General features: G+C 40.7%; 1 protein-coding gene across 1 annotated transcript in view; it reads left to right on the forward strand.

Annotated features, from left to right (window-relative positions):
- The window catches only part of CDCP1 (CUB domain containing protein 1), a 31,604-nt gene extending 12,845 nt beyond the window's left edge, over positions 1-18,759 (forward strand). The window contains exons 2-9 of the mRNA XM_026085845.1: positions 3,964-4,167; positions 5,604-5,960; positions 7,567-7,935; positions 13,364-13,591; positions 14,356-14,736; positions 15,196-15,561; positions 16,872-16,953; positions 18,312-18,759. Of these exons, the coding sequence (XP_025941630.1) occupies positions 3,964-4,167; positions 5,604-5,960; positions 7,567-7,935; positions 13,364-13,591; positions 14,356-14,736; positions 15,196-15,561; positions 16,872-16,953; positions 18,312-18,759 (2,435 nt within the window). The remainder of the gene's footprint in view (positions 1-3,963; positions 4,168-5,603; positions 5,961-7,566; positions 7,936-13,363; positions 13,592-14,355; positions 14,737-15,195; positions 15,562-16,871; positions 16,954-18,311) is intronic.
- The last annotated feature ends 1,762 nt before the right edge of the window (positions 18,760-20,521 follow it).

A 20,521-nucleotide genomic window follows, 5' to 3' on the forward strand; every position in this document is an offset into this window, starting at 1 on the left:
TGGCCATTTAGTTGTGCTGTTTCAGAGGGAACAAGGAAAAGTGAAAAGTGTACATATTTCACAAGAAAATGAGGACCAGACTTCTCAGCAATACTTATAAACAGTAGATGGGTTTGACGATTACTATATGCAATGAAGAAGCTTCTTTAGTAGTTATTAATTATTGGGGTTTAACTATTAACAACTCATATCTGGATGACATAAACATCAGGAAAATTATGACACTTTTGAGCATTATGAGTATTAAAATAAAAGCACACAGTGATGTGGAGAACAACCTAGACTAGGCTAGAAGTAGTTGTTTCACTTTCTGTTCTGAAACTGTTTTGTCTGGAAGAACCAAGAGGAGCAGCTCTTATTGCTAGCTTTGCTTTGCTATTTTCTTCTCTCCATCCCTAGAAGTTACCCCTGTTACTATTCTGTTTGTGTTTGGAACATCATTGCATTAGAGAAAGATATGTATGTGTGTTTTCTTGTGCGCACTCCTATAAATTTGCTTTAATAGACCTTGCAGAAGTAATTCATGGATATTCCCCTCCACCCCCACCCCGGTGTCCACACATCACAAGATGAAAACCATTGCAAAGAGGTTTGCAAGCATAACCCGTGTCCCAGTAAATTTAGTAGGCTTCTTCTCCATTGACTTTAGTGAGACTTGAGTTGTGCCCAAGTGAGGAATTAATTCAGTACTTCATATCCAGCTTCACATCTTTCTAGTATAGTCCTGTATTCCTTTAATTTCGGGGGCAGGAAAAAAGGGATTGAGCCAGGACTTCAATTCTGCTGTTGTCAGTAGTCCCTTGTAGCACTGACTCTTCCCGTCAGCTTCCCACACTATCAGGCAGGTACGTGAGTGTTGCAGCTGAAGTGCGAAGTGGTATGTGGGAAGCTGACCTTGTGTTGCGATGGAGTGACTTTGCAAGATGCTCCTTCAAAATCCTCTTATGGGAAATGTTTGACTGACACACATCAGACTTTCTCCTAGGTCCTGGTTTTGGAAAGCAGGATGGTTTTCATTCTCTGGAGAATGTCATCTTCCTCTCCTAGACATGCACAACTGTGACTGGCAGCGACATATCTGGTGGCTGGCGTGAGGCTGCTTGACAGCATGACCCGCATCCCTCATTGCCCAGAAAGGGCCACTTTGTCCTCTTGTGCTAGTGGACTAAACCTGTTGTTTCAGCCGCTGTGTCACAGGGCTGTGCTTTAGATTCAGAAGCACAAGCATACTTGTAGTTAAACCAACATATCAAAGCTGTCTTCTGCATCAACTGTTCTGTTTCTTTTCCTGTGTTAATTCTTAGCCTGTATTGTGTCCCTATTTCCTGGGAAAACCATAACACAGATTAAAAACCGTGTAAAAGTGCTTTTAAAGCAGAAATACAAGCATTGCTGGTTATTATTTTTCATCAGTGCTACTGTTTGAAAAAGATGAGTCCAATGTTAGCTGTCAGATCAGAGGACTGTCCTGTTACTTAAAAGCTGTAAGAAAGTTACTAACTGACCGTATTTACTAATGGTATGGAAGGTGGGTAAACTATTTGTTACAAGTATGTGTAGAAATTTGTCACAGTATTTGCAGTTTTCCTTTAAAGCCTTTGATCCCAGAGGCAAATAAATAAGGTAGTTTTGGGGGCTTATTAAGTCTCTAGACTTCAAGATTRTATAGAAGAGCCTAGAAGTCTGGGAAAGGCTCAAGACCAGCAAAACTTAAATGAAGGTAACCAGGTATCTCTTAGACCACCCTCTCTTGCCATGCAGTGAGGTTTTGATAGCTGATCTTTGAAATCCTGGAGCTGGAGTCTTTTTGGTGGCAGCAAAGGATAACCTGTGCTGATTGATAGATCTTCAAAGCTTTTGCAAAACAGTGCAATGAAGGTTGGGCCCTGTGCAACTATGATATTGCTGTAAAAATCAGGAATTTTAAATCGGAATTAAAAAAAAAACAAAAAACAGGAGCTTGAATCACTAATGATTTAAGCTTATTTCTGCATTTATGGGGGCTAAAATTTTGAGGTGGGTGGGTTGTTTTTGCTGGGAGAAGTGGGGCTCTGGTGTATTCCTCTGCCACAAGAGGGCTCTGCCGATCAAGGGTTCCCGAAGCGTGCTCACGGCCTTGCTGCTGAACCCGTTCCAGGTGAGCCCTCCCAGAGCCTCTGGGTCTTGGCCAGCCTGCTCCCTGCTATGGCTGTAGCAGCTGCCATGCCTGTCCAAGCCGGGCAGGAGCGGGTCGAATGCTTCGGCGCTCGCAGGCTGGTGCCGTGGTCCAGCAGATCCCAGGGTGTCCTGCAGCCGGGCATTTTGCAGCCGGCCATTCTCTAGCGCCTTGCTAGCATGCCACGTGGCAGGGAGGATGGCTGCAGCAGCTCTCCCAGGGATGCCACCTTGCTGGATCCTCTAGGGTGGATCTCTGTTTATGGGGGTTGATGGGCAAGAGGATTCCCAGCCTGGCATATGGGCAGAGCTGTGTCATGCAGCCCTGCCTGATATCCCACTCAGAGAGTGGGCCTCTTTCAACAGAACTTGGGGTTCTGTATTCCTACATCTTCCTATATATTTTTTTCCATAAGCACTAAAATCCCAAGTGTTATAGACACTATGATTGTATCATCCATACAGTGGAACAAGGATGTTGGGGGCAATGGAGGGAGAGAGTAGTGAAAACAAATGGCATAAAACTTGCCAACTAACCTGTCCTCAGATTTTCACTTGAAGATACAGCTACCTTCAATGCAAACTTTACTCACCCCAGCCAGGGCCGGGCTTGATCTTTGTGAAGCATCAGATTGATGCAAATAACTTTTCTAGTGTTCTTGAATGTCCGGCCAGTGTTGCTTCACTTCTTATTCCTTGCAGGTTGTTACAAAACTGTCAAATGTGGCCTATTTGTTGATTAAACCACTACCTGTTCAATATGACAAGGTTATTCTGTGGCTCCATTACTTAGTGTGAGAGCTACTCCTGCTTCAGTAGTACTAGAGGATGGCTTGAAATGCGTGAAGGTTGCTCAGGCTTCCAGTGCCTGTGCCCAGGGCCTGAAGGCTGGGGTAAGTCACATCAGGGATGCAGAGGAGGGACCCAGGGACAAATAGTCTGTTCCAGGCCCCAGACACCTTCTGCGCTGCTTCAGGGTGTTGCTTGCACATGTGCCTTCGGTGAAAGAATTGTGAAAGATGGGGGAGTAAGAAGCCGTGACTGCATGTATCTGTTGGCCAGCTCACTCTTTCCCAAAGCTGTCTTGTGAAGGAAGGTATTTCTTGCTTGTTTGTCTCTTCTCTTGAGGACTAGAAAGCTTCCTCTTAGGGAAAATTAAACTGTGCAGTAGCTAACAATGCATTAGTAACCCGGAATAGTTTTAACTCTTAAAACATGTCTGTTGGTTTGTGCTCTTGATCTTTTCTGGTATCACTAGGGCACCTTGTCTGGTCTGTGGTAATGGTTGAGGTTGACCTGTTAGCCCAGAGAGCCTGGGTGGACCCAGGGGTTGACCTGTTACTGCAGTGTGCAGTTCAACTTTTTTGCTTAACTGCTGAATACATTTCCTGAGTCACAGCTTTGTAGGTGCCTTCAGACGTGAAGCAGGTTGTGTGAGGGAGATAATAGACTGAAAGCTAATGTCCGGACAAAGAAATTTGAAAGGAATAGCTGAGATTTTTTTCTTTGGTTGGTTTTAATGTGAAATAAATAGCACTGGTAAAGTAAACTGAAGCAGAACTGATCCTACTCAAGTTTCATTTAGTACTTTTCTCCTGACAAATACAGCAAGTGGATTTCTATCCTCACCTATGCTCTGTGCTGAACTGAAATGACTGCAGGAATTGTGTGTAAGTTCAGAGCTCGAGACTTGAGAACCTGGATACAAACATTGCTTCTGACAGCATGGCATCTCTGGGGATGTGTGGACAGGCAGCTGATACACGTACCTGCTAGTAACAAAACACTATGTTTTTTCTCCCCCCTTAGCTTCCTTTGCCATCTCTCTTCGTACTGTGGACAACATCACAGTTATGATTAAGCTGAGACCTGGTGTTTCACAGGGCTGTCAGATTCGTGTAAAATCTTTACCCAGATCTGACCTCAAGATAAAACCTGGGGAGAATGTAACTTTTACCTTCACTTGTAAAACTCCAGAGGAATATTTCATCATGGAAATTCAGAAAAATATTGGTAAGATGCATGTTTTCACATTTTTTTTCACCCATGACAGTTTTCCTCTAGTAAAACCACATACCTGTTGGTTTTTGTTTGTTTCTTTTGGGGGGAGGGGGGAGTCCCTGTTACTGTAGTAAGCTATCTCCTACAATCTTGTGTAAGAAGAAATCTTTGAATTTTGATAAATAACCTGTACTTGAAGTTCAGCACTTGAAGTACTGAAGTTACAGAAGTTAGAACTCTGCATTTTTACGGCCTGCAGAATGAAAGTTAACTCAGTGGTTTCAGAAACAGTTAAATGACGGCTTGTTACATCTATTGCTTTCTGCCTTCCCTTCTCCCCCAGGTTATGAACCTCCCAAAGGAACTTATTTCCTGTCAAAAGCCTCTGAATATTTTTTAATGACATATCACCCATATTATACATTGAACAGCTTGATTCAGTCTGAGGGCAACAGAAACACTGAAGATACACACATATTGCCTTATATTAATTGAATATTATTAAAGCCAAGAACTTGAAAATTTTGGAAGTGTTGGAGCTAAACCTTCATTTGAGTTGAATGTTATCCCCAATGTATGCAAGTGTGACAATGTACACTTTAGTGACATGAACACATACTACTTATCAGCAACATCGCAGACTTCATTTGGCATTCAGCCTTTGGCTATATCCTCATTGTTTGAGGTTGTGTTTAAACTCTGATCTAAAGATAGTTCTCTTCATGTTTTGGAGTTTTATTTATATGGTTCATGCAAATAGTAATACTCACAATACTTCATGATCTATTTGTAGGATACAGTCGTGGTGGTTTTTGTCCTTTAAATGGGAGACTAGGAATAGATTAAAATGTGCTTATTTTGGCTGTTCAGCTTCAAATACCAATAGTCTGGATTTTTCCTAAGGAAACTTCCCTAGGCTTTCTCCAGAATACTTAGTGGCAGCTGTGATTACTCATCACTTGAGCAAATTCTGGACCCAGGTTATCTGTCAGGACATCAAGAAGTAAAGAAAGTGAAGATACAGTTCATGACAAGCAGTGGAAAGTTTCGAGATAAATGATTTGATTGGCGTCAAATCAGAATTCTCTAACTGAGATGGGGTAAAATCAGAACATTCTGTTCTTTCAGTTTTCTATCCTATTCACTAAATACCTTCTCCAACTTCTTCAGCAAACAAGGCAGGAATACTGCAGACAATGGCTCYCTTCTATTAGTCTGCATCGCTTATCCCTAGAGCTGGTTTATCCTGTCTGCTCCAGGGAATAGGAGTCCAGTTTAAAGACAGCATTTGACCACATTACAGCAATGTCTTTTTATGAATGTAGAATGAGAGAAACTAAGTGCAACCTAATAATTGTACAAATAGCAATGAAGGGGAAAGTAGTTAATTCCTCATTTACTTGATGACCTTCCATAGTGTATCGTGGCTCTTCTCTCTCTGTGTTTAGACTGTGTATCAGGTCCATGTCCCTTTGGAGATGTCCACCTTTACCCACCAGGACTACCTCGTCTTAACAGGACTTTCATCTGGGATGTGAAAGCCAGTACAAAGGCTGGACTTGAGCTGAAATTTGCTACCCCATGGTTAAGACAGATTGAACCAGGAGGCACATGTCCAGATTTCATTAGTTACAATATCAACAGCTGTATTGATACAGCCACGGTCAACATTGGCACTTTCTGCAGAGACGGCTCGGTGTCTCGGGTCAAACTGCAAGGAGGAGTCGTCATGGCTTTGCATCTCCCGTGGAACTCATCTCTCACCACCTCGGGCTTTAACATAGCAAATAGGTCTTCCATAAAAAGTAAGTACAGGATACTTTTTCCTCCCTGTTTTTCTTCCCAGTATAATTGCTTCATGCAGATTGCAGCAGAATTCTTTAAACCTTTGTTTTCAGCTAACATGCAGTAGCTAGATATTTCTGAAGTCATGCATGCCTGCACCTTTTTTGGTTTTATCATGTGTATGCTCCCATTTATCTGTCTCCATATACTGGCACCATCTTATTAATATATGCACAGAAGCTTTGAGAACTGTCACTTCCCTGCTCCACTGACTTGCTTTCAGTGTCTAGTTTCTGTACTGCTATCCCTAACTTTCTTCTACTTCCTGTTTTCTAAAATGCTTCTTTGTTGTTGTGAGTGTTTGTTTGGTATCTATTGCCCTTCTAGAGTCAAAATATTATAGCTCAATTGGTTAACCTAATGATTATGAAAATTGGTGCTTTTGGTGCACATTTATTCACTTTCAATCTCTTTAAACTTCTTAAAACATAAACGTACTTGGTTTGTGACTTTTAAATGTTTTCAACTAGGTAAGACTTGGCAGCATAATTAGAATGAACTAAGAGAGTTGCTTGCAATGTGTAGAGGGTTTTTTTTTGTTTTTTTTTTTTTGTGTTTTAAACAAAACTTCCTTAACTTACTTGAGTCCTCAAATCGATGTTTCTCTTCAGGAGGGCAAGGCGAGGGGAGAGAAAGTGATGCCTGGAAGGCACATGAGTCTGTTTGCTTGCATACAGTTATCTGTTTCAGCCTGCACAGTAACATAAAATATTGTGTAATGAACTTCTTAAAATTCCTGAGATCTGCATAACAGTCAGTGGGTTACTTTGTGATCTCAAGACAAGCCTCTTTTGGAGATCTGCTTGCTCTTTTCCTGAATTTGGCAATTTTTGCCATCAGTTATAGATAGAAACTGATCCAGATCCATATTTCCAAAAAGCTTCCACACTGATAAAAATGAGATTTGTAACTCCTCCCCGTGTGTAGCACTGTTGAAACAGCCAGGAAAGTGAGGGGCATGGCACCCCTCATACTCATCATTCTTGGAGTCTTAAAATGGGATTGTTATCTTTGTGCACAAAACCTCACTTTCTGTCAAGTGCTTGAGATTCATTCAAGCAGAAAGCATGTTATGTGGTCTTTGTGGTTATATTTTAATATTTTATCATGCATATTTGAGGCTCTTTGCTAGTGTGCTCTTGTTAGATCTCTGAGAACTCCACACTGATTTAAAAGCTCACATCCTTTCTGTTTCATGAAATCCAGTGAAGCAGTACTAACAGAAGCAGTTGTCTAGTTGTGTGTTTGCTCCTGTAAATTCAGGACCAGAAGTAGGATCTGTCATTTCCAAAAATATAGGACTGCCTGTCCATGTGCTTGGAAGGTAAACCCACTAAGCTGAAAATACAACATTAACATATTCCTTACCTTTTCTGTAATTGAGGACAATAGCAGCAACTCGAGTATGTGTGTTAGTCTGAGGGTTTTTTAATAACCTAGCCTGGAGCTGGGGTGGATGATCTCACTGTCAAGTAAAAATACTCTCCTGCTGCAGTGTTGCATGCATCTGCCAATAAGCCTTCTTTAATTGCTACTTGTTTTGTATGTTTTTTTTCCCCGTCATAGGGTTATGCATTATTGAATCCACTTTGAAGGGGGAGTCTTCAGTCACCCTCATGTCCCCCAACTATCCATGGGGCTTTCCAGAGGACGAGCTCATGACATGGCAGTTTGTTGTTCCGTCCAACATGAGAGCAAGTGTTTTTTTCCACAACTACAGCCTCTCCAACTGTGAAAGGAAAGAGGAGAGGGTGGAGTACTACATACCTGGCTCAGTTAGTAATCCAGAGGTGTTTAAGCTGAGCGACAGACAGCCTGCCAATATTGCTGGCAGCTTCAACCTGTCCCTGCAGGGCTGCGATCAGGATGCCCAGAACCCTGGCATCCTCCATTTGCTTTTCCAAGTCATCGTTCAGCATCCTCAGATTGATGAAAGTAAGTAGCTGTTTACCCATTACATCTCTTTATGCCTGCTGTTTCGCTCGCTGTTTCACAGATATAAACTAGCTCTACTGCTTTTGTTTATAAACATCTAGGCTGGGCACCACAAGGAAGAGAATTTGTGTGTATGTGTGTGTACATTTTATTTATATATAGAGAGAGAGAGAACTTTGGACCTTCCTCAAGTTTAAGGAAGTGGGTTGCCAGGCAACACTGAGAGGCCTGTATTATTGTGCCGGGTGCCAGTGGCTGTCCTGACAGCGAGGTGAACGATGATGCTGAAATTACAAGGCAGAGTAAAAACTCCTTTGCAAGTTTTATACTGTCTCTTGTAAATGAAGGTTCCTTTCCTGTTCCAGTACACTCATTGTATAATTGAAAAAACCCTTTAACATCTGAGGACTCAGATCTTGCATGCTATATTAAGAAAAACCTAAGCAATGGGTAGCTTTTCCTTGAGAATACATTCCCTATGTAGGGATTTGATCCAATTATCGTTTAAGAACCTTAACTGCTTGATTAGAAATGCTTATACATCACTGCACGTTTTCCAATACAGAAATCAGGTTCAAGCTTATTCAGATGATTTTATTTTCAGCTGTAAGAGTCAACATTTTAAAGACTATTCTTAAAATGTGAACAACCTGCTACACTTTGTAAGCCCAAGTTTTTGCTCTGGGCATTTACCTTGTTAAACGTAACTGTTAAACCTACTGTCATGGCTGGTCAAGATCCAGAGTTTGAACTGGTGAAATGGGAGATTTAGAATTGTTTCTCTTTATACTACTGATGACATCAATACATGTCCTCCCCTCCCCTCTTCCCCTCCCCCCGTAGGGAAACCTAAACAACTTCTAGTGTGACTTTTATGTCAATATGATACTTCAATAACAGCATCCCTTACCTATTCAAATGTTCTTGTGATTTCTTGCCACTTCTTACTACACTAAGAAAATCAGATTTTATTTTCCAGCCCCCAAACTCAGCCTGGCTTAACACATTCTTCAGCATTTAATATTTAGCCCTGATTAAAATGTTTAAACTCTTGCTAAAATAAAATGCAAGATGAAATGGGCTATATCTTTAATGGGTTTTAGTAGTTATATCTTAAACTCAGTATGGAGAATGCCATTTGAGGTGCTGACTGAGCTTTGTACTGCTGGTGAACTCTGTGGTCTTCTGCCWTGAGTGACTTAGCAGAGAACTCATTCGCAAAGCACCCTAGAAGATCCTATGAATTGTTAGATAAAAAAGTGAGATTGGCTTGTGAAACTCAGGTGCTTGAAAAGATGGGATGGGCTTGCTGAAGCATGGAGGCTTTGTTTTAACTCCCAAAATCTTATGGCCACGTGCAGTATCAGAAAGTGAACATAGTGGACCATGTGTTGCCTGTATGCAAGTTAATCTAATATTAATTAATCTAAGAGTTAATACGAGATCTACATATCTTAGATACATATAGAACATCTTTCTGACATGAGAAGTGACATGCTTGTCTCCAAAGCTGTGATAATTTCAAAACTGCAAGTCAGTGTAGGTTGATAGTCCTGGGTAAAATGCATCCCTGGAAAAAAATGACCTATGCAATGACTTGTAATGCCACAGCACCTATCTAAAAACAGGAATAAAAGGCCTAGGAAGACTAGCTAGGTAAAGAGTTAGTGATTTATCCTCTGGCTTTCTAGCTCTGACCTGAGTTCCTGGTGGAGAAGAGTAACCAAGGCACTCCTCTTGCTGAAGGGAGAGGTGGATAGAAGTCCATGCTACAGGCTGCAGCAGGAGCTGGGTAGAGGCTTTCTGAGTAATTTAGAGGGAATGAAGTTTGCATGACCTGTGCCTTGAAGTCATGTATCCAGAAGGGGCCTGTAGCATCTCAGCAGTCTCATCCACAGTTCTTTGCGTGGAGTGCTTTGCTGTCTAGTCTGGCTCCATTTGTGAACAGCAAATTCTCCTGAATCCTCAGAGGAAAACCTTGTTAACCAAATCATGTTTGCTTACATTTACTGTATGTTGCATCTTGGAAGCCAGACAGAGAAAACATTGTATTCAGTTAATCAGCTTTATCTCCCTTCTACTTTGGAAAGCAAAGAGGAATTTTAATATATAATGGTCAGTAGACAAGATGCTAATCTTCTTTTAAAATAAATAAATAAATAGCAGATTGTCTTTTTTTAATGAAATGAAAGTAATAAACCACTTGGATTTAAGAGAACAGTGGTTTCTCTAGGGATTTTAGGAGATTTCATTAGTGATTTTAGTTATAAAATTTCCATCAAAGATTAAAATATACCTCAGCCCTCAGGCAAGTATTGAAACTTTTATTTAAAAAAGAAAAAGAAAACCAGAAATATGCTGTGTCTAGTGTGAAAGTTAAACATAATTATTAAAAATGAATCGATATCTACATATTCTTAAAGCTTCCCAAATATTTGGGTATTCCACAGCTGTCTGTGGTGCTTGTCATTAGATAAGGGGAAAATATAGCCCTTTACAGTCAAAATCACTCCTTTATCTAACGCTATCCATGTTTAACTGCTGGAAAAATCTCTTGAGAATGAATTTTCTGCAGTGGAAAATCTAGGTTCTGTGCCTGGCTGTGGCACTGACTTGGAGATTTCTGCCTGACCTCTTGCTTTTTCGTGTCTGTATTTCCCATGCAGGAGAAAGCTATTTTATTCGTCTTTTGTTTATGCCATTGAGCTCCATGGCTGAAAAAAGAAACTGAAGAGTGTGAAGTGTGTATGTGTTGTTCTTGTTTGTTTGTTTGTTTGTTTTTAATGCTGTCCTTTTTCTGCATCAGAGACATGTGCCTCCTTAATAGCATAAAATGCTGTGTGGATCTGTTATTTATCTTTCCACGTGGTGGATAAACTTTGTGAATTAGGCTACTGCCATAACCTTGGATTTTTCCTCTGGCCTTTCACTGGACTTGCTCCAGCAGCTCCGTGTCTCTCTTGTACTGGGGAGCCCAGCACTGGACCCAGTGCTCCAGATGCAGCCTCAGCAGCGCCGAGCAGAGGAGCAGGATCACCTCCTTCAGCCTACTGCCAACACTCTGCAGGACTAATGCAGCCCAGGACACCATTGGCCGCCTTTGCTGCGGGGGCACACTGCTGACTCATGGTCAACTGGGTGTCCACCAGGGCCTCCAGGTTATTTTGTGCAAAGTTGCTTTCCAAGAGGTCAGCCCCCAGCCTGTAGTAGTGCACGGGGTTATTCCTGCCCAGGGGTGGGACTCTGCACTTCCCTTTATTGAACTGCATGAGGTTCTTCCCTGCCCATATCTCCAGCCTGTCGAGGTCCCTCTGAATCATGACACAACCCTCTGGTGTATCAGCCACTCCTCCCAGTTTTGCAAACTTGCTGAGGATGCACTCTGTCCCGTTGTCCGTGTCATTAATGAAGATGTAAAATGGTTTTGACCCCAGTATTGACCCCTGGGATATATCACTGTTTTCACTGAAAGAAGCTGAACTTTGTGCTTCTGATCACAACCCTTTGAGCCCAGCAGTTCAGCCAGTTTCCAATCTACCTCACTGTCCACTTACCTAGGCTGTACTTCATCAGTTTGTGAGAATGTTATGGGACAGTGTCAAAGCCTTACTGAAGCCAAGGTAAACAACATCCACTGCTGTCCCCTCATCCCCTAAGGCAGCCTTCTCATCCTAGAAGGCTATCAGGTCGGTTAAGCATGTTTTCCCCTTCCTAAATCCATGCTGATTACTCCCAATCACCCTGTCCTTCATACTTCTGGAAATGGTTTCCAGGATTATCTGTTCCATCACCTTCCCAGGGACTGAGGTGATGTATCAAGGCACTTTTTGAGCTGAAGAAAAGCCTTTTCTTTACCTGTTCTATCACCTGTGGGAGTACAGCCAAATACATCTCTAGAGTATTTGCCATTTTGTAAAGGCATCAAACATCCTGCTATTTATTCATTAATTTCAGAGCCCTTGGAAAACACTTCCCATAAATGCCCTATACTCTTTCCAGGTGTCAGAGAAACGCAAGGGGCTGGAGACATGCCTCCTTCACAAAGATCTTCCTGAGCTGAATCTCTCTGTTTGAGAGCAGGTGCCAGGCAGGACATTGCCTATGTGAGCCTGGGCGCTCTGAGCTTGTTGGGTACCTTAGATCTAGTGAGCTGGGACTGTAATTGCAAGGCTTTCTGCAGCAACCAACCTATGTGCAGTGGAAAAGGGGATGGACTACAAGAGAAATCAGTATTAAGGAGGGGGAAGACATTCTTTATTTTTTTAAGGTTAACTCTTCTAGCTCCCACGTTTGTGGGGGTTTTTTTGTTTGTTTGTTTTTTTACAGCTGGTCAGAAAATATTTCTGGAAGAACTCTTTTGGACAATTAAATGGAAAGGCAGTGTGTTTGTTCAGTTGTTCTGTTGAGGGAAACCAAGCAGACGAGCTAGGCCTGATCCTCAGGCTTCCCACCTGCCTGATGACAGGCTTTCTAGTGGGTTTGAGCAGAGTCTTTTAAAAACTTATTTTGTTTCTTAAAACAGATTTCTCCTTTTCCTTGTTCAATTCTCTTTTATGGAAGTCTTCAGTTTGGTTTCCAAGAAAACTTTTTGTTTCCCCCCCCCCCTCATAACACAAAAGACCCTGTGGAAACAAATGCCAGTGCTTGTAGGGCTTCACTGACTGTTCTTAGGAGTGGTGCTTGTTCATTCTGGGCATCTTTGTTTTTAAATACCAGACAAAAAAGGTTTTTGGGAAGCCTTTTTGAAAGCTATAGTCATAATGACCGTCAGTGCTTTTGCCAGTGTAGAATACTTGGCATTTTTTCCCCTTTTGAGCCATACTGGTGCTTGCATTTAAATTAGCTTTAACTGACTCCAGACAACCGGATGTGCTTAATTACTGACTTCAGGCAACTCTGTTCAGTTTGGCTATTAAAAACAAAAAAACAAAAAAACCAAGCAACAGAAAATTATTTGAGGTGGAAATCTCGCAATAAATAAAAAATTTAAGAACTGAGAAATTTCTTTCTCTGATCAACTGTTATCAGATCAATAGAACTGACTTTAAAAGAAATACAAGACGCCTCCTAGGGAAAACAAATTCTAACATGGTGATCTGAACCCTATAATGAGTTCCTTGCATATTATAGCCTAACCTGTTCAAAAGGGACTAGCATACATGTTACCCCATTATAGCTGAAAAGAGGTAGTGAAATGGGGTCTGTATGCAAAAAGTCTTGAAACTTTATATTAGAAGAACAAGATATCTCCTGGGTTTGTATTACGTTGATGGAAATAAGAAGTAAATAATGTTTTCTTAGCTAATATAAAAATAGCTGTAACAGCTGCTCATTTAATGTAATGAGAAGAGGGAGAGGAAGTTCCACTTCATCCCTCGGTTCATGTTAGTAGTTGATCTGTCTGAGATGCCTACGTTTTTTGTTGCAGATGTCACCCATTTGGTTGATCTTAGCAGAGAATTGGATATGACTGTAACGATACACTCCGAAGGGTGGCCCAGCAGGAGCCCGTTCATRTCTGAACCAATATGCCTGATCTGTAAGGATCCTCGCACCTGTGATCATGCTTTGACTTTAGTGTCTGGCGCCATCTACAAGATTTCCTTTCTGTGCAAAGACTTGGCCCGTCTGAGGATCACAGCTGAAAAAGAAATAAGTATGGCAAGAGTGCTTTTACACTGTTTCCTAGAGAATGCTTTTGTATGCTTTTCCCTGATGATCAGCCAAACCTTGCCTCTCGCTTCCGCTTTAAATAGAGCGTGGTTGGAARTTGGGCCGTGTTGTTCACTACATTATTGTAGCTTTAAAAGAGAAACAGTGCAGTTGTTCTTAGAAAGGAAATGATAGCATGCCTGTAAGAATCTTCTTGCTAAAAAATACAAAAGAGGGAAACAGAACAGGAGAGCCATAAATCTGCCCATTAAAATGGGGGATCAGGGCTGCCATCAGGAAAGCGTCTTATGCCATTTGCATGTCYGTTTGGCATAGGTTTTTCTCAAATGCTTTCAAATACTTTTAGAGGAAGAGTTTTAAATTATATATCTGGTCCTTAATCACATTCCTTAACTGGTCTACAATGGTGTCCCAATAAGCAACTGATATAGCAAAAGTAATATATTGAGTGAGGAATTTTGCGTACATTTATATTTGTAGTTTTCTTTGGTGTCCTGCAGYGTTTTAAGGAAAGAAAACTATGGGTAATACCTATTTTAGTAATTGTCACTACAAGAGGGGGAAAAAAAGGCTATGATAATGCCTTCAGATAAATGTGTTCCTTCTCAGGTAAATGTTTATCTGGGTTTGACACACACAAGTGTCATAACTCTCTGTGTACACTCTGGTATATAGGAAAACTTGGTTGTCCTAGGTATTTCCTCTGCAAGAAAAATAAAACTGTGTGACTTGTTATTCTGATTGCAGGCTGTGTTGATCTTTGGCGGTGTCAAAGGAAGATCTATGCCCTTTCAGTGCCCAAGGCTATTACCCAATTGCCAATTCGATTGCATAAGTTTATTTGGAAGCTCTTGGCTCCCGGACAAGTCAATGTAGAAGTTATGTCTCCGACCTTGAAACTTCAGCAACATGTCCAAGAGCAAAAGTGCAACACAAGCTACAGTTACAGCATCGTTAGTGCCACCCCAGAGAGGGATTTAAATGTTGGTGTATTCTGTCCTGGCGGATCTATTGAAAAGATTCAGATGAGGAGCAATGTTACCATATCCTTAAAAACGTTTGGTAAAGGATTCTTCAATGACTCTAATCATCAGGATCTGAAAATGTCCTTTGTGCAACATATTAAAGGTAAGGTAGTGTGTTGTATCCTTTTCCCCACTGTTGTATCTTTCAATACATTTATTAATATGTATATGAATAAACAGAAATAAGAGTTCAATTCTTTAGCTTCTAGTCCTGGTGTGATTACTTGGACAAATCTGTATTAGAATCAGTGGCATTGTTTATTTCTTGAAAAAAGAAAAATCTTTGTACTCCAGAAGGTAGGTAGGTGGTTGTGGAAAATTCTGCAGATAAATCTGTGCGAACTGTGGAAAATTACTGATGTGAAAGAGGTGGTAGGTGACTTGTATTGCTGGTACTGAGATGCCATTGACTATATAAATTTGCCGGTTGCAGGTGTAAGTGATGCATTTTTGTTACGGAGAAGAAAGGCTAGATAATTTTGCATGCTGAAAGAGAAAGCTTAAAAAAAATGTGTTGAAACTAAGTAAGTTTTCATTCCTGTATTCCTTTCCTTTACTACAGATGAATGTACTTTCACTGTGAGTCCAGACCCAAAAGCTAAACTTTACTTTCAGACTCCCAACTGGCCTTACAGTCTACCTCCTTATGTCTCTATATCGTGGTACATCACCGTGCCCAGTAAGCAAGTTGCTCGCCTGGGATTCTCGAAGGACCGCATGGGCATTGCTTGCGAGACAGGACGTGCTTATGTCAACATACAGGAACAGAAATTCGGGGCAGAAGAAACTGTGCGCCGGGAGGATGAGCTTCTGCCTGAACCCCTAGATATGTACCACAACTTCTGGGTAAACATCTCTAACTGTAAACCTGTGGATAAGACACATTTGACCTTACAGTTCTGGGTGACTTTTGCTGAAAAAAAGATAGGTGAGTCCTGTAAGGTTATGGTGGTTTGTTTTCTGCTTGATTCCTTTCTTTCCATTTGTGRGAACAATGATGTGTGCTGGTCTGCTGCGTGCCTTGGGATTTTATATCTTCATAGGTGTGTTTTATGAGATCCCTGCCTTCTGAAATACCTGTTTCTCAAAAACCTCCTTGAGTTACAGATGAGTACTTTTAGAGACTGGGAAGAAAGATATTTTTTCATATGTCTTTTGAATTTGGAGAAGGGGGGGATTTTGGTTTGTGAGATTATTTATTTATTTTTGCTTTTTAAGTTGGAGATCATGGCCAGAAGGATCAAGTGATGTTTTTCCCTCTCAAGGTCACAGACCTGGTGAATGACTTGGGATTTGATTATGCAAACTTATTCCTCCAGGTAGTCTTTACTTAATGTTAGCAGTTCCATTAGTTTCAGTGTTCACATGAGTATGAAATAATCCTTCAGGCAGATCTGACCGTTCTGTGGGGAGCACCCTGACTGCTAACAGAGCAAAATCTGTATTCTTCTTTTCTTTTCATCTCCCTGAAATGCAAGTCATTTAAAAAGTCATTTTACACAGTCTAAGCAAAGCCTACCCTAAATGTACTTCAGATTTGCCAATAATTTAGATATGAAAGCAGTTCCATTTTCATCTCTGGGAGCCTGCTCTTGTCTGTAGAAATATTGGCTACACAGGCTAGAGCAGAAATAGTATCAATTTAGTGGTGTGGGKTTTTTTTTTTTTTTTTGGTAATCTGTGCGTATCTTTTAAACATGCAGCCTTTCTCTCTTTGCTCACACATGGACTTTCCTGATGAATTTAATGACTCCTGGTTGTGTTGGCTTGGGGTTTTCTTTTATACCTCACAGAAAAAAATTGTATTGGCGGAAGGTTGGTGAAGTGTAACTACTTTCTTTACTGAATCCTTGTCTGTCTCTCCCCACACTTTCTCCTATTTTTTGCCTATCCAGTCAGAGGCGTGTGAGACGTCTGAGGTAAGTTTAACTGTATTAAATTCTTACACAAGGGCTCATAGCTTTTTATTTTTATTTATTTATTTATTTTTGGCTGTGTTCCTCCTCTAGCAGCAGGAGTTCCTCTTCAAACAGTAAGCACCATGTCTTTGCTTGGCCATAAACTGCTCAAAAGTGGCTTGTGTACCCCTAGGTGAGCACAGTTTGGGAACTCCTGCTTCACACAAAGCTGGTGCTCTTAGAAATCTTGAAAAGATTCAAATCCAACTGGCTTTTAGAAGAAAGCTCAATGTTTTCTACATCTCACTCAGTGTTTCTGTACCTTATTGTCTGCTTGTAGATCTAGCGGTGATAATTGCTGTGGTGTCTGGGGCTGGACTTCTTGTGGCTATTGGACTCACCGTGTGCTGTGTTAGGAAGAAGTAAGTTCATAATTCAGCATCTGTAACAGCAGTTCAGTAAGACATTTCTGGAGAGCCACTGGGCCCTCTTTATTTCAAATGTTGATACAGATCCTTAGAACAAGGGTCTGAAGCATAAGGTTGGCAATACACTGGGGGTTAAAGTGACTCCGGGAATGCTGCTCTGCTCCAAATTGCTTGGTTTTAGTAGTGAGCTTTTGCATTAGTGTGGGCTTCTGGTTGTCCTGAAAGTAAGGTATTGGTTGGATTTAATCTGTGGTTGCTATGAAATGAAATTGCAGTGAATGTGGCTGCTCTGCCTATGACTATACAAGACTGTTCAAACAAGCTTTAAACTCAGTTTACTGGTGTCTCAAAATTAGCCAAGTTTATGCATCACTGCCTTGAGATAGAGTCCCTAAATTGATTCCAAATCATTAAATTAAGACTTTTTTTCTAAAGAGTATATCATGTTTTATTCCTCATGGTCAGAGGAATTTTACTTTCTGAGGATGGACCAAAGTGAGAACCTCTTTATTATGTGCCTGTAGAATGGCACAGAGAAAAGTCAGATACAACAAGAGCTATTTTTCTTCAAGACAACCTGTAGCAATTTATTCTGGGGTTTGCACACCAGATAGGAGCACTTTTTWAAGATGAACAAGCCCTTCAGGACAGAACTAGGTTGTACAAACCAAACATAGGTAGCATTACTCATGCAAGGAGGGTTTAAAGCCATCGATAGCTTGGGGTTTCTGATACATGTATGCTCAGTGCTGGCAGGGTAATTGGGTCCTGGAGCTATAAAGCTGGGACGAAATTGTCCCATRTGATGACTAGAGCTTTGTAAACATGCATCTCTGCCACGCAAGGAAGGCTTTGGAAATACGAGCTTAATCTTCAGCTCAGCCTTCACTCTTTCCACCTTGTGATGGTCACACCAGAAACAGAAAATTTGACTTTCATAAGTAGATCTAGCTTACTTTACTTGCCCTGAGTAACAGTCAGCCTCATTTTGTGAGGGTCCAATGGCAGTTAGGTCCAATTAATATCTGTGGATGTTAAGAGACTCAGTGCACAGCACAGTTGGGACCCCTGAACTTGGGAGATTGCTGGAGTTAATCTTGCAAACTCCAAAGTCAGTAGAACAGAAATAGGGAACTGAATCCTGAAAAGTTATTTTCTGTTTTGTTTAAAAAAAGGTGCTTTCATGTCTAGACTTGAGAGGTATTTTTCCTAAGATTGCAAGTGTAGCCTTCAATTCAGGTAGACTGTCTAATAATGAGAAGCTGAAATGGGTAAATAGAAGTTGTCATTATCTAGTTTAAATGCCCCAGCCATGTATTCTTTCTGACCTGTTGATTTCAACTTTATAACAGGAAGAAGAAAAGCCCGAATCCTATGGTGGGAGTATACAATGCTAACGTGAATACCCAGATGCCTGGAAAACAAGGTTTATTTAAAAAAGGGAGGAAAAACAATGAGTCTCACGTCTACGCAGTGATTGATGATGCTATGGTCTATGGGCACTTACTGAAGGAATCCAATGGCTCATTCACTCCAGAAGTTGATGTGTACCAGCCTTTTGATGGCCCCGTTGCTAGCTTGCCACCTTCTCCACCTCCTTTGTCTTTCAGAAAAGACATTAAACTCTCTCCTAGCATAGAGAAACCTCCACCTCCGACAGAAACAGACCATGATGCTTATACATTTGCTCATCAGAAATCAGGGGAATCAGAGAACAATGGAGATGCAGATGAAAAGAATAATGGAGATACGAGCACATCCTTGCTGGAAAATAAGGAACAGGATGGTTTAGAGGAGTAATTTTATACTGAGTATAGCAGTTTCCTGTGGAAATACAGGTGACCTGTATGGACAAGGGTCTAGGGGAAAAGAAAAAAAAAAAACAACAAAAAAAATGAGTATTATTTTTTTAAGTGTCTTTTTTTATTGTTTTTGTTGTTGTTTTAACTTCAGCTGCTGGTAGGTTCCAATTTTAGAGTGAATATCTAGCAAACTCAAAAACAGTAGATGCTCTCCAGGAATGTACGCACTTTCAGTTGTGAAAGAGATGGCAAAGGTACACTCCTTTTTGTTTTGTTTTGTTTTTTAATTATCAAGACATTGGGAARATGGATTCCTAACAGTACCAGGTTAAAACTGTGACAATAATTAGAAGGGGAAGAGTATTTTGTCCAGTATTTCCTCCTCTCTCACAAGCGATTTGTCCTGTGTGTAGGCTGATGACTTTCTGAAGGCATAGGCCACATCCCTGGTTCAAGGCAGCTCCAGATTGCACAGATGTTGGCTCCTTTTCCTAGTGTCTGAGCACAGGAGGGGACATTGAATGCCATTTCTACCACTTGCTTCTTGAAAACTCACCATGTTTAGCATGCTGGTGGCTATGCAAATGTAGTGAAAGATCCTGTATGCTGCCTGAAAGAGTCCTGTCTATGTAAATCATTGTGAATACTTGAGCTTGTGCTCTTCTAGTTCAGAAGTAAAGTTATGGGTGTTTTTCTCTAATTTCCAACTGGTGTTAAAATACTTCTATAGCACTGTGTGAACCTATACCAAATACTATTTGCTTTGTTTTTTTACAAACAGTTTTGAAAGCCTAAAACAATTTGCACTTCTGTTCAGATGCCTGTTGTGTTCACATTTTACTAATATCTTGCCCCTTTTGGTCCCAGATAAGAGTGAGGATGCAATGAAGAAATAATGATGTGGTGATCCAGCTGCTTAGTAGTGCTTTGCACTTGGCCTATAAGAGATGCTGGCTTATTAAATAAAGGATTAAAAAAGAGGCAAAGAAAATGCATTGTTTTCAGCAGGCAGTTTCTCTAGAGTGCAAGATATGAGTGAATCCATAAGGAAAGCCTATATTATTATTTTTTTTTGTCAACAGGATGACTTTAACAACCATGTTGAAATGAAGGTGGAGACCAACTCTTGATTTCTGGTGCAACTTCTACTTCTCCATCATCTAATTGCCTTTAAAAAACACCTCTTAAAAACAGGAAAAGAACATGGTTCACTTAAGTGCTGTAGTTAGAATCCCTCAGTTTCTGTGCCTTTTAAAACTGGAGGGTCAGATCTTCATGCATCAGAGGGCTAAGGGTATGTGAATTAAACTGCCTTTTATRTACAAGCATCTGGCCTGTCTAGGTGTGCAGTTAGTGAGGATGTTTGCAGTTTTGTGTGCAGCACTAGACAGCCTGGGAAGTTCTCTCTGAATGTCCTACTCTCACTGTTTCTTGCCTGATAATACAGAGTGCCTTATAATTTATAGACAGTGTTGTGTATCTTGCATGCAATAATGTTAAACACATACAATAATGTCTAAAATGAAAATGTCTTTACTAGAAATGTTACTGTTTACATCAAAAGAGATATGGATTTCTCCCTCTGTTAACTAAGTTGGCATTGCAAATTAACTATTTATGCACTTAATTCTGTTTATGTAATAGTATATACCATTATCACACTGATTGTTATACTGGTTCCAAGCAGTATGTCATATCTGACTCAGTTTCCTGTAACATATAGCAAGACCTGTGCCAGTTAATAAGTGCCTTTTAACTGT

The sequence above is a fragment of the Apteryx rowi genome, unplaced genomic scaffold (assembly GCF_003343035.1).
Source record: "Apteryx rowi isolate R43461 unplaced genomic scaffold, aptRow1 scaffold_678, whole genome shotgun sequence".
NCBI lineage: Eukaryota > Metazoa > Chordata > Aves > Apterygiformes > Apterygidae > Apteryx > Apteryx rowi.